We start from the raw sequence: 11,679 nt of genomic DNA, 5'->3' as shown, positions 1-11,679 counted from the left end.
CCACCGAGAGGGCTGATCTGGTGGATGCAGGGATGCAGCAACCACTGGTCTGAGCGTCTGACAGCGATGCTGGCTCTTTCTGAGCCCTTCCCACGATCTGCTGCGCTCTCACTCACAGCATCTCTGCAACACAGGAAAACCCAACCACCACCGCTGAATGTTTCCCTGGCATTTTTCCAGCCAGCCCTAACACTCCCCATTCAGTTATCTGTGTGTGGCTTCTATTTACGGCTGTACTTTCTCTCCCCTCCTCCATGGCTGTTAGGAGGGTCCAAGTAGAAACACATTGGAGGGCCGAGGGCTATGCCAATAGTTTTAGCTTCTTTTGCTTGCATTTCATCAGTGATCTCTGCAATGTGGAGCCAGGATTTTTCAGGCAAATGTCTCTGCTTTGCCAAATACTGTTTTAAACAAGACAACTGCCCTGAGAAGAGGCTCGCTTTTCTCTAAAGGAAATTGCACTGTGGACCATTGATTCCTCTTTACCGTCACCATCTTCCAAGGAACCGTGGGACCTTATCTTCAGCTCTGCTACTGTACATCTCACTCCTACACAGGACTACCATGAGCCTACATTAATGCTGATTTCAGAGCTCAGTCAGTTTTTATCTCTTGAGGGCACCAGCCAAGGTACGCAGTTACACAGAACAGGTATCGCGTTGAGACACAGATGCACCTAGTGAAACAACAACATTTTGTCTTTATTAGGAGTTCCCATGGTAATATAACACAGAGTTCTTAAGGAATAAAACACAAGACTTGGGGTTGGGGTGGGGGTTTTTGCCATTGAGACAATGGTCAAATATCAGTACTTCTTTTTGTCTACACACATGATCAGCTTTAGCACTTACAGCTCCTCCACTCATGGTTCACAATCACAAATCCAAGGGTTAAAACCAGCTAGTATTAAATTCTACTTTTTTTTTATTTTTAGAGCTTCAAGTCACTGCGGTTAATTAATTAATTAAGTCATCGTCTTTTTTTTTCTTTAAGCATTTACATATGACATTCATTAAACAGACACAAAGCAGACAAGCTCTCACAGGAAAAAACATGCTTACATAGCCTGCAAAAATCTTTTTTTGTGATTTTTTTTTCCTTTTGAAGAACAAATTAAAACTAAAAAGTCATCATGAGTCAGTGAAGGAAAAAAAAAAGGAAGACTTAAGTGAATACTGAAGAGCCGCAAGTGTTTCGTAGAATTGAAACGGATCTGCAATTCTTTTTTTTTTCTCCCCAACTCGTTCAAATTGATTTTAACATACAGGTGAAAAAAAATGAAAATAGCTGCAATATATATTAAGTTCACGGATTACTTAACAAACAAAGTGCAAACTCTTTTATGCAAAACTAAAAGACCCAAGAGTTAAACCTAAATGCAAAATGCATGGATGAATATGGCAATGTTTTTCTTAACTTTCGTGTTCAAAGGGGCCTAAAGGAATTAGGTGCTGAAGCTGGGAGGGTTTGGGTACCTAAGTAGCTTCCAGATCCTTTGCAAATCCCAGCATTGATACTTCATAACAAATTTGGTACTTGTTTCTTAAAAGCCTTCATATAGATAGTTTTTTCCCTAAAAGAACCTGTAAACACCATTTAAGAGAATACTCACAAATACGGAAAAACAAGGTCAATGTACGTGGCAAAGTACAAAAAGAAGAGAAAGCAGAAGATGCAGCCAAGTGCCAGGGCATACCGACAGTGGAGGTAATGCTGTGTTAACTGCGGGTAGAAAAGCTCTCTGTGCTAAGAGACAGGCCAAGTCCTTGGGACCGCCGAGCCCTCCAGCTAAGTTTAAGTGGGAATCTAATGCTGCAGATTTATTCTCCGTGTCCTGAAAATAATAAGCCTCCAATACCAAGGCTAAAAGACCTTCAGTCCCAGATAGTTAAATGCCCAGATCCTGCTGACTGCCACAGAAGCTGGGGCTCCTAAATTCATTTAAGGACCACTCATGGCCTCTGGTTTCTCAAATCTGAGGCAGCAGGCATCTGAGGAAGGGTGGGGAACACCAGGCCTTCTCATGAATCTTTGCACAAATGCAGATGCCTGAAGGAATGAGTGACTGTGAAATTCGCACCATGTATGAGAGATTCTCAGCTGCTGTTGACCCATCGAGCTGCTCTGAGGCTCCCAGTTACAACAGCTGGGCATCTGGACTCGAATTGGAATTGCCACAGATGCTCGGGCACACACTCAACTGACCAGCCTTTCGACGAGAGCTAAAGGTAAGCTCTCGTAAAGCTTTAAATAACTACTCATCGATGGCCAGGAAGGGGGAACACGGCTGCTACAGAAATCTTTCAAGCAACATGTTGCTCTTTGCCCACGGCCCCCTGCTTATCCATTTCCACCTCCAGGTATAGAAGACAAACTAACTGCTAAAAACTTCTCAGGGACTCCGTCCCAGCTCCTCGGCTGGTATCCAGCCCCTTTGTTTGCACCAGCTCAAGACCTAGTACGCTAAAGTGAAGATCATAGCTTATGGACCTGCTCCGCGACCTCCCATTGCAGCTAAGTGGCAAGCGTTGGCTGGAATGATGCAACCTAGGAATACCTGAAGTACCAGGGTGGCAGTGGCAGCGACACTGGCGGGAGTCTGTAACTTGAATGAGGTTCGGGAAGGACCGGGAAGAACAGGGAGATCCCCAGTTCTCAGATAAGGCTTCGTAAACACAACGATACAAACACATTAAAACACACACACACAAACATAAAAAAGAAGTTTCCTCAAGGACCTAATTTGCAGCAAAATCCAGAAGGAAAAAAAAAATGAAAAACCAAACCAACAGAACCGAAGTCCCCAACGATTCTAGCTCACCCGGTGGCTGGGTGCGATGCGCTTTGTCAATTCCTACTGCTGGGTCCTGCTTCTCTCTCTTGGCAGCAGACAGCTATTCAGTGACCTCAAAGGCGGTGGTGGGGAATGGTTACAGACAGGCTGGGATTCGTGTCCCTTCGTGCTTGCCTAGCTATTCTGCTGGAACACAGAACCCTACAGAATATCCAGTTTAAAACCCTTGAACTACTCTTCTGCTTAACAATTAAAAAAAAAAAAAAAAAAAAAAAAAAAAAGCTATTTTTTACATTTATTATTTATTTATTCCTTTTTTGTGTGTGTCTTAAAGGCAGCTCCCGGGAAATTCACTTTATCCTTCCTTTATTAAAAGAAAGATGCTGAATGGGTCAGAGGCCACATATCTCGAACATCCTCTTTACATTTACTTTTGCATGTCAGAGGTGTCAAAACAGGATTTATTTCTTTAAATGTGTAGGGGCTGAGGGGGGAAGTGAGAGGGGTTGGTGAAGATGAGGAGGGAACTGGAGGGGACTGAAAGAGGCGCCTTACTTCAGCTCCCCCTCACCGGTTGCCCGCAGTAACTGTCACAGGCTCTAAAAGAATCAAAAAGGGTCTCCAGGTGCCCCCGTCCCCTGGTCCGCTAGGCGGGCACAGAAGGGGTCGGTCCTTAGCCCAAGCTGGTGATGTTGGCACGTCCGCCGGGCGGTGCCACGATGCGCTGAGTCGTGCGGCGCGGGATGTTGTCGTCGATCTGTGCCCCTGCGGGAGAGAGAAGCAACGTCAGGTCCCCCAGGCCAGCGAGAGTTTGAGGTGAGCAAGTGGCAGGACAAGGGAGCCAGGAGACCACGGCTGCGCTGAAACCCATCAAGTCCTCTTAGGCCAGGCTCCAACGGTGTGCACCAAAATGCATCATCTTTGGAGGCAAAGCCTTTACTGGCTTCCAGTGCCTTAATTCTGCTGAAACCTGTTCTGCATTAATATCTCCGCACCACACTCCTGAGCCACCCAGCCCTGCACAGATAAGAGCTGGCTAAATGGTTTTCCCTTAGCGAGCCTTTTTATTCCTTTTTGTAGTTTTCCCCTATTGCACTGAAACAGCACGCTGAGAAATCAAATCTGCCACATACCAGATCCACAGCTGGTCTCAGCTGGCAAAGCTCTGCTGAAGTTGGTGCCATCTGCCCTCTTCAGACACCCGGCTGAGGACCGAGCCCAGAACGCAATGGGGTACTCAGCGTTCATGCCACAGCATGAAAATAAGCAGGACTTTATGATAGCTCCTATACTGCTCTTCTTCATTTCTAAAGGGTAACCTCTAAGCTAAAAACACATCACAGTCTCTCTCATTGCTTTCCAATTTCAGCAGAATTAATTCAGAGTATGGGAGTATAAACAAGCTGTGATTTCAAAGCAATTTAGCCCCAATGTACCAGACAAGCTGAATCCAGACTGGTGCAGGTTCCTCACAGGTGGGGCCTGCTGTTTGGCAGGAGACGTCTTAGCTGAAGACGCTGGTGTGACGGTCTTCGGTGTCACCGACACTTCGCAGACGGGTCCGTCGTAGAGGCCTCGAGGCACACCCCGCAGCTCGGCCAGCTGCAAAACACAGAAGCAGGCAGCCTTCAGGGTCAAAACAGCCTTCAAAACAGAACTAAACAGCCGGCCAGATGTTGCTAAGCCAACGACACACATTTCAAGATTTGTCTTTGGTAAGAGGATTTGAAAGCATCCATCATCTCCTCCGCGCTGCTCCTCGGGTGGTAGCTGGTCTCTGAAGCAGCACGGATAAAATGAAACGCGCTCTGGGCTGCTGTGGCCCCAGCTAGTTGCTAGCTGGTGTGAGCAGCCTGCAGAAGACAGCCAGTCTGTCCCCTGCACCGCAGTTCTGTCCTTTAATGATCTCAACCTACCTGCTGTTGTATTAAAGGCTCCTGACAACTCTCAAATGAAACTTATTACTCATCCCCAAAAAGCAAAACAATGCTGAGACAGAGGCAGGTCTGCATAAAGAGGAGCCAGGCTAGCTTCACATCGCCAGCTTGGGAGCTTTAGATTGGGTTAAATGCAATTATTCCAGTTGAGATGCTGCCCAATTGGATTTATAGGTCAGACACGTATTTCTGTGGGAGACCAGAACACAACAGAAACCACAGATCTGTTCTCTGCAGTGCTAAATTATCTGAGGTTGTAATTTTGATAACTTGCAATTTATTCAAAAGAACAATTAAGGAAAGATCATTTGCAGGGAATGTGAAGATTACCTACAGTCCACAGAACTAACACAGCTCTGGTTTTGTCCAGGAGAGGGCAACACTTCAAACACCAAAATACTTTTCTCCTCAGAAATCTGACTTCATCTAGAAATATACTTCTTAAATTCCCAGCAACTAAGTTGCAGCTCAGTTCAGTGTCATCTTCTCTGTCAGTTTTTACCAACTAAAGGCATATCAAAAGGCAGTTTCGGTTCTGAATGGGTGTATTTTAGAAAAACACTTTTCCAACAATTTTAGCCTCTTAAAAATAGAAAATTCTCACATTTAAACAGTCAGTAGGCTGTGCCTGTGACTCACCCGTCACCAGACAAGAGCATCTGATCATATCTGACAGAAGGGAAAGCAGCATAATGTATCTATAACAATAAATTAGAATTCTAAATTGTTGCTGAAAGGTTTGATATATAAATGCTATCAATAACTTCTCTCGCTACTTCTGTGACAGGAGAAGCCTGCCGGGTTATTTGCAGATTGACTCATGTCCAAATTGGACAGTTCCTGGACACAAGCTGTCTAGGTGTCCCAAGACAGAGAATAAGAATTAGAGAGCAGAAAAATAAAATCTGCAGAAAATCCAAGCTCAAGCCAAAGCATATTCCTGTAATGACTCAAGTGAATAGCAAAAATGAAAGAGGAATGAGATAAATATGGCTCCTATCCAGGGAACATTTTCTGTTGCAGAAGTGTGTGTCTGCAAACCAGGGGACAGCATCTGTTTTCCACCCACTTTAACTCAGGAGTTTCAGTGAGAGAACAAATGTGCATCCAACCATTTATACTCACCCTGCTCCTTGCTTTGATGCGCTTGTAAACGAAGTCAGGGAACGGTTTCCTGGGGATATACCGTCCAGATCCCTCGGTGACATGGAGATTGCCATCCTCCAGCACAATCTTCCCCTGGCTGATAACCACCAAGGGAGACCCACGGCACTCCATGCCTTCAAAGATATTGTACTCCAGAGACTAGAACAAACAAAAAGACAACATGAGGCAAACATACTCATCCCAGCAAAGCCTGCTGTGCTTTAATTAGCAATCACCAGTCATGCTAATTGCCAAAACTTTAAGGACAGATGGAAGCAAACTCAACAGCATTTACCTGAGTTGGAAATGCTGTGGTTTAATAGAAAGGCTGATTTTTTTTTATCAGTCTAAATTTATTAAGGATTTACTCATGCAAAATTTCCACTGCAACAAGATTCATAAAGAGGAAATACAGTTTCAAATGAGAATATCTCAAAGCCTACCTGTTTAAATGCATTTAGGCACCTCTCTCTTCTGAATTGCAGGGGATTCAGGAGCCAAATAAAGTTTTATCTGAGTTTCATACTAAAAATAATGATAATTTTGAAAAGCTGTATTTCAAACCAGTGTTTTGGTTGATGGGTCAGGGACCAGGACAATCTTGTTTTACTCTAATGGGATTGCTCATCCTCAATTAACAGGATTGGAAACGTTACACCACGGAAAAAAGACAAGTTTTAAAGAAATCACTGGTAAATGTCCCACCCATGAAGCATCCTGGAATGAGATGCACTACAACCATATTATTTGGGGACTGTTACTCTAGTGACCATCTCTGAGACAAATCCAGGTCTTTTTTACTGAGTTAATAATGGAGTTCGCTCTTGAAGTGTGTTATAAGTATGGGTAGGCTTGACTGCAGATTTACAATTAGCTAGAATGGCGGTTAAACCGACACTGAACCAGGTCCAGTCTGAAAAAAAGTTGTGGTGGCAAAGGAGGAGGCTTGGTTAGAAGCTTATGAATTAGGCTGGTTCCAAGAACAACACTATCTCCCTCTCTAGCTCCTAATGTTTCCTTGCCAGACAGTGGCAAGAGCAGTGTGAATTCTTGGAAAATATCCACATGTTGCTCTAGCATTTAAAAAAGTAACAATCATCTGATGCCACATAATCACTACGTCTCCCTGTGTCACAGCAACAGCTCTGCCTGACTTTCAAAGGGGCTTTTGTTTTATACATGACCAAACCAGGATGCCTTGACTCTGAAGGCATCACTCATATCAACTTCTCCTCCAACACAAGGCACACGTGCAGTGTGAGACACAAAAGAATCGCCCAACAGGTGTAATGCCAGGTATAAGAGGCGATGCAATGACAGGGAAGAGGTTAGAGCTAGACGTGTAAGGAAAAAAGCTGCAATTTCTTACACAGCCCTTCAAGCTCTAAACAAACCACTGGAAAACGAGAGCCCTTCATCCTCCATAGTCTTGGCACAACTTAAAGATGCAGCCTTTGGCAATAGCTGATCATTGAGTGCTGAGGCCTCTTACATGGTGCAAGAGTTTCAGGGGGATCTGCAGTCCTTAGCGTATAAAGTATTTCTGAATGGTCGCTCCATGGTGGATCTGGTTCTCCTTCAGCCGAGCCCAGATCCATGGCAAAATCATGGAGTCAATCCTGATTGTACTGGAGCATATCCACAAAAGATAAAGTCTCTGAGTTTTGTGTTAGGAAATTTAAAGAGTCCAATTCATTTCCTAAAGACAACAGCCATTAAATGCAATGACTTTCAAATACTCCCTCCAGCAAGCTACTTTCAGCTCTCTGAGCCATTCATAAGCACAAAACTGGGTTCAGACCACTAAATTTGGCACCTAATAGCAGTATGTCCCTGGGCTCCCCCCTCTAAGTCGTTCCTCTCCAGACTGGAGGTGTGATGAGTCTGGAAGTACCTCTAAGGTGATTGAAGTGACCACACTTCTGAGTCTGGATGCCTCTGTTAGAAGTCTAAGCACAGGCAGGATGAATCCAGGCCATCTGTGACCAATTCTGACACACAGTTAAGTCACAGGGAAGTGAACCAAACCTTTAAAAAACGTTTCTTTGTGAATGCGCCCAGGGATCCAAGTGTGGAAGAAAATTTTGCTCCTTCAGCTCCAGAGTGAATGAAAGCATTCACGGAAAAAAGAACAAGGAGTTTTTTTCCAGGGAAACATTCCATAGGTTCATCGCCAGCAGTGAAACAAGTCGTCAACAAATGCGAACAGTGGTTGCTTTCTCTGAGACAGTGCTCGAATGTCACAGGGAGACTCCAACCAGACCTTTGCACTGGGACCATTCTGCAGTTTCCCACGGGGTGGGACAGCTTTTTCACTGTAGGAGCCAGGTATGTGGGTATGGGACACAGCTGCGGGCCACAAGCAAACACTGCCTCTAACAGTGCCACCACAAAGCCGCAGAAGAAATAAGGGGAAGGTCTGGTTGGTCTGGGTGCTGCCTTGTGCCTCCCTGTGCCAACTAACATTGGGATGATCACCAGTAAAATCATGTCTAAGTATGACTCCACACACACGTGCCAGATCAGTACATGGTGTAAATCCACTCAGACTCATTGATCTGGATCAGCTCTCCAGCAAATGTGTCCACGAGCTGACAAGCTTCACTGACCCCGACTAGAAAAGGGGCAGTTCACATTCCCACTGCTAGCGAGCCAGAAGGTCATAAATGACACATTGTGATAAGAGGCTTTTTGATATTTTAGAAGATTTAAAGAGCTTTCTGTGTGCTCAGATCCCAGCATCCAAAACTCAGAAAGAGCAGACAATCTCTCTTCTCTGAGGGGAATCTCTGGGTATTCATGTGATTTCAGATTTGGGCTCAATCATCTTCCCTTCCGCTCGCACAACTGAGCTGTACTGGGTGTAAGACCAGAGAGGGCTTGGGGCATCGAGAAAACAAAGCCCTGAGTTGTCATGAGCTCTAGTTCTTGGCAGTACAGTCTGACATTGAAGGAAGAGAGGAGGAAATGAGCAGCAGAGCTCACATCATAGAAAACATCCTTACTATGTTATGAGTCTTGGCAGAGATTGTCTTGACACTGTCAGGATCCCAGATAACCAGATCAGCATCCGAGCCCACTGCAATACGGCCCTTCCGCGGGTACAGGTTAAAGATTTTAGCTGCATTTGTGCTGGTCACAGCGACAAACTGGTTCTCATCCATCTTGCCAGTCACCTGGGGAAAGACGAAAGGAGTCACTGCATTAGCCAGGTGGGGACCACTCTGAAAAGCAGAGAGCTGACAACACAGCAGATTCCCAATGATCTCTATAGGGGCAAAAACCTCAAGCGGAAGGACCATAACGAGGGTCTGGGGGGAGTTAATACACACTGCTGCAGCTCTGTCAGCTCTGAATGTCTAGTTGCAGCCTAAGCCTATGACACGTGTGACATACCACCGCCTTATCCCAGATGATGGACATCCTCTCTTCAGTCCCATTGGTTCCTTCAGGGATCAGGGTAAAGTTGTCCTTCCCAACAGCCTTCTGAGCAGTGTTGAAGGTGCAGTGGGCACTGCCAGTGACTTGGAGGTCTCCACTGGGAAAGACAATGATAGGTATTTAAGATATTTTATTGTCACAGGTTTACTCCTCAAGGTAAAACAGCCTTTTGCTTGCTGGCAACCACAGCTATTATTTTTATCACCCACTTGTCTCATGATGAAGCACATGTTGTATGAACACAAAGAGCTCTACTCACCAGGACAGTAGCGAGTTGAGAAAATCAGGAGTGGTTGGGTCAGGACTCAGTGGTGGGGAAGTAACAAAAGCTGCCGCCTTAGCCCAATTCTTGCTCCAGTAATGAGATCCATCGGTACCCAAGCTGGCTGTGATGGGCTCTCCATACACCACAGTGCCTACAGGACCAGAATACAGACAAAGCCACTGTGAGCATCAAGCAACATGCATCTCCAGCCTGGCTTCCAGGCACAAAGCATCCTTCTGAAATGGTACAAGTTGGGTAAGTTACGCCAGCATCGCACGCTGCAGGGTTTCTTGGTACTTTCTCTTAAGTATGTGATCACGGAGACACAGCATTGGATTGAATTCACTGGCCTGCATAACCAGATGATCACACATCGTTAAACTCCTGGCCTGTTCAATGCTCCTCAGAAACTGTGTTATGTTACTAGGGGCATGTTTTCACAAGCAAAATCTTAATTTACATGTCTATCTTGAGATCTCTAAGGAAACATTGAGCATTTTCCAAAAATCAGTCCCTCAGACTAAGTATCCAAACAACTAAATACCCGAGTTAATAATAAAGATATCGTTACTTATAAGAGCTTGGAGCAGCAAAATGTGCACAATGCCTTTACACAATTGCTGAGGTTGGCACTGATTAATTGTGCTTGAAAGGGTTACTGTAAAGATTCATTGTATTGTATCCTGGGCCAAGAACCTTATGAAAGAGGCTGAGGGGAATTGTAAGAGCATGAGGAGATCCAGTCTGATCTAGAAGGGACCTGGAAGAAAAAGAACGAAAAAAATAGCGCCTGCAATATTTTTATAAATGTGTATGTATTAAAGATCTAACACGGCTGAGTTTCTTGGAGCAGGCTCTGTGCATAGATCAGATAAGAGGAAACTCCTATCAGGAAAGTTTCCTGCCTACAGAGAAAGCCCATCACAGAGGAAGTACTGGTGTTTCTGGTTCACAAATGCAGCTGAGGGAAACTGAGTGATTCCCCCATGGGTACACAGAAAATGTGTGGCAGAACTAGGAAATGAAATTGGATCTTCTGACACTCTGTCCAGTGCGCTAGCCACCAGTGCATCCTTCCTCTTCATTAACATTTTTGGAACCACATGAAGGAACAGCGGATCCTTAAGGCCATGATACTTTGCAAGCTGGAATGCACCAGCAACATCTGCACACCAAGCAGATGCAAGATGCTGCAACTTCAAAAGCGGAGCAAGCTGGTAGCCCCACAGATCTGCTCACCAAATGCAACCTTCCTGAAATCTCTGTTAAATAGCTATCCATCTGGCTTCTGAGCCCAGACACTTCATGTATTTGTATCTGCCTGCAAAAGACATGGGTAGTTAAAATACTAACCCTAAATACTTCAATCAGGAAAGACTGGCAAAGGCAACCCCAGAATTGGCCAGCAGGGTCTCACACACCTCACCGTGCAGAGTAAAAAAATATGATCTTTCTTTCACCATATTGTCTGAGCTGCCGTTACGTCTATAGGCTCTCAAGCTAGCTGGGAAAGAGCGCATTAGCTGAGGCAGAACGATGCGTTAACTGGCTTCATGCTGCTTCCAGGACCACACTGAAACAGGAGGTGTAGGAACAGCCTTTGTCAGAGGGGATCCACCAGCAGAGGAAGAGGCCATCTGACATCACTTGCCACAAATAGGGTTACGAAATCAGAACAAGGCAAAACACACGCTGGCTATTAATGGGAGGCCTGTTGTGGGCCAATACATTGGGAGGATTGTTCTGCAGGGAGCAATGTTTTGAGCGCCTAGATCTGCCAACGACAGAGTCTGCAGGGAATCTCCTCCATACAAATGCCACCGGGAACATCTGGCTTTAAATAACATTCGTTCTTTTCCATTTAGCAAATCAATTCTGTTTTGTTTTTGCCTTGGATAGTCTTCAGTTATGTTTCCTCTGTTGCTTGGGAGGGCAAGGCTAGTGTGTGTGGCCCTCCCGGGTTACCCAGTTGGGTAACTGCACAGCATTTAAATTGAATTATTTAAATAAAAGAACAGAGAACAGCGTGCCATTTATACCCCAAATTCTCCTTATAAGGAGAAAATGCAATCTGAATGAAAACTGCGTAAGCTAGC

The 11,679-nt window shown here is 45.0% G+C and overlaps 1 protein-coding gene across 2 annotated transcripts in view; it reads right to left on the bottom strand.

Moving 5' to 3' along the window:
- Window positions 1–3,081: 3,081 nt before the first annotated feature.
- The window catches only part of DPYSL2 (dihydropyrimidinase like 2), a 53,600-nt gene continuing 45,002 nt past the window's right edge, over window positions 3,082–11,679 (bottom strand). For both annotated transcript variants that reach the window (XM_050910131.1, XM_050910132.1), the window contains 6 exons: window positions 9,578–9,734; window positions 9,274–9,415; window positions 8,883–9,053; window positions 5,857–6,036; window positions 4,231–4,396; window positions 3,082–3,559 (listed from right to left, as the gene is read on the bottom strand). In XM_050910131.1, the coding sequence (XP_050766088.1) occupies window positions 3,468–3,559; window positions 4,231–4,396; window positions 5,857–6,036; window positions 8,883–9,053; window positions 9,274–9,415; window positions 9,578–9,734 (908 nt within the window). In that variant the 3' untranslated portion in view covers window positions 3,082–3,467. The remainder of the gene's footprint in view (window positions 3,560–4,230; window positions 4,397–5,856; window positions 6,037–8,882; window positions 9,054–9,273; window positions 9,416–9,577; window positions 9,735–11,679) is intronic.

This window comes from Gymnogyps californianus, chromosome 23, assembly GCF_018139145.2.
Source record: "Gymnogyps californianus isolate 813 chromosome 23, ASM1813914v2, whole genome shotgun sequence".
Taxonomy (NCBI): domain Eukaryota; kingdom Metazoa; phylum Chordata; class Aves; order Accipitriformes; family Cathartidae; genus Gymnogyps; species Gymnogyps californianus.
Note: the sequence above shows the minus strand (reverse complement) of the source record. Positions and strands in the feature narration are given on the sequence as shown.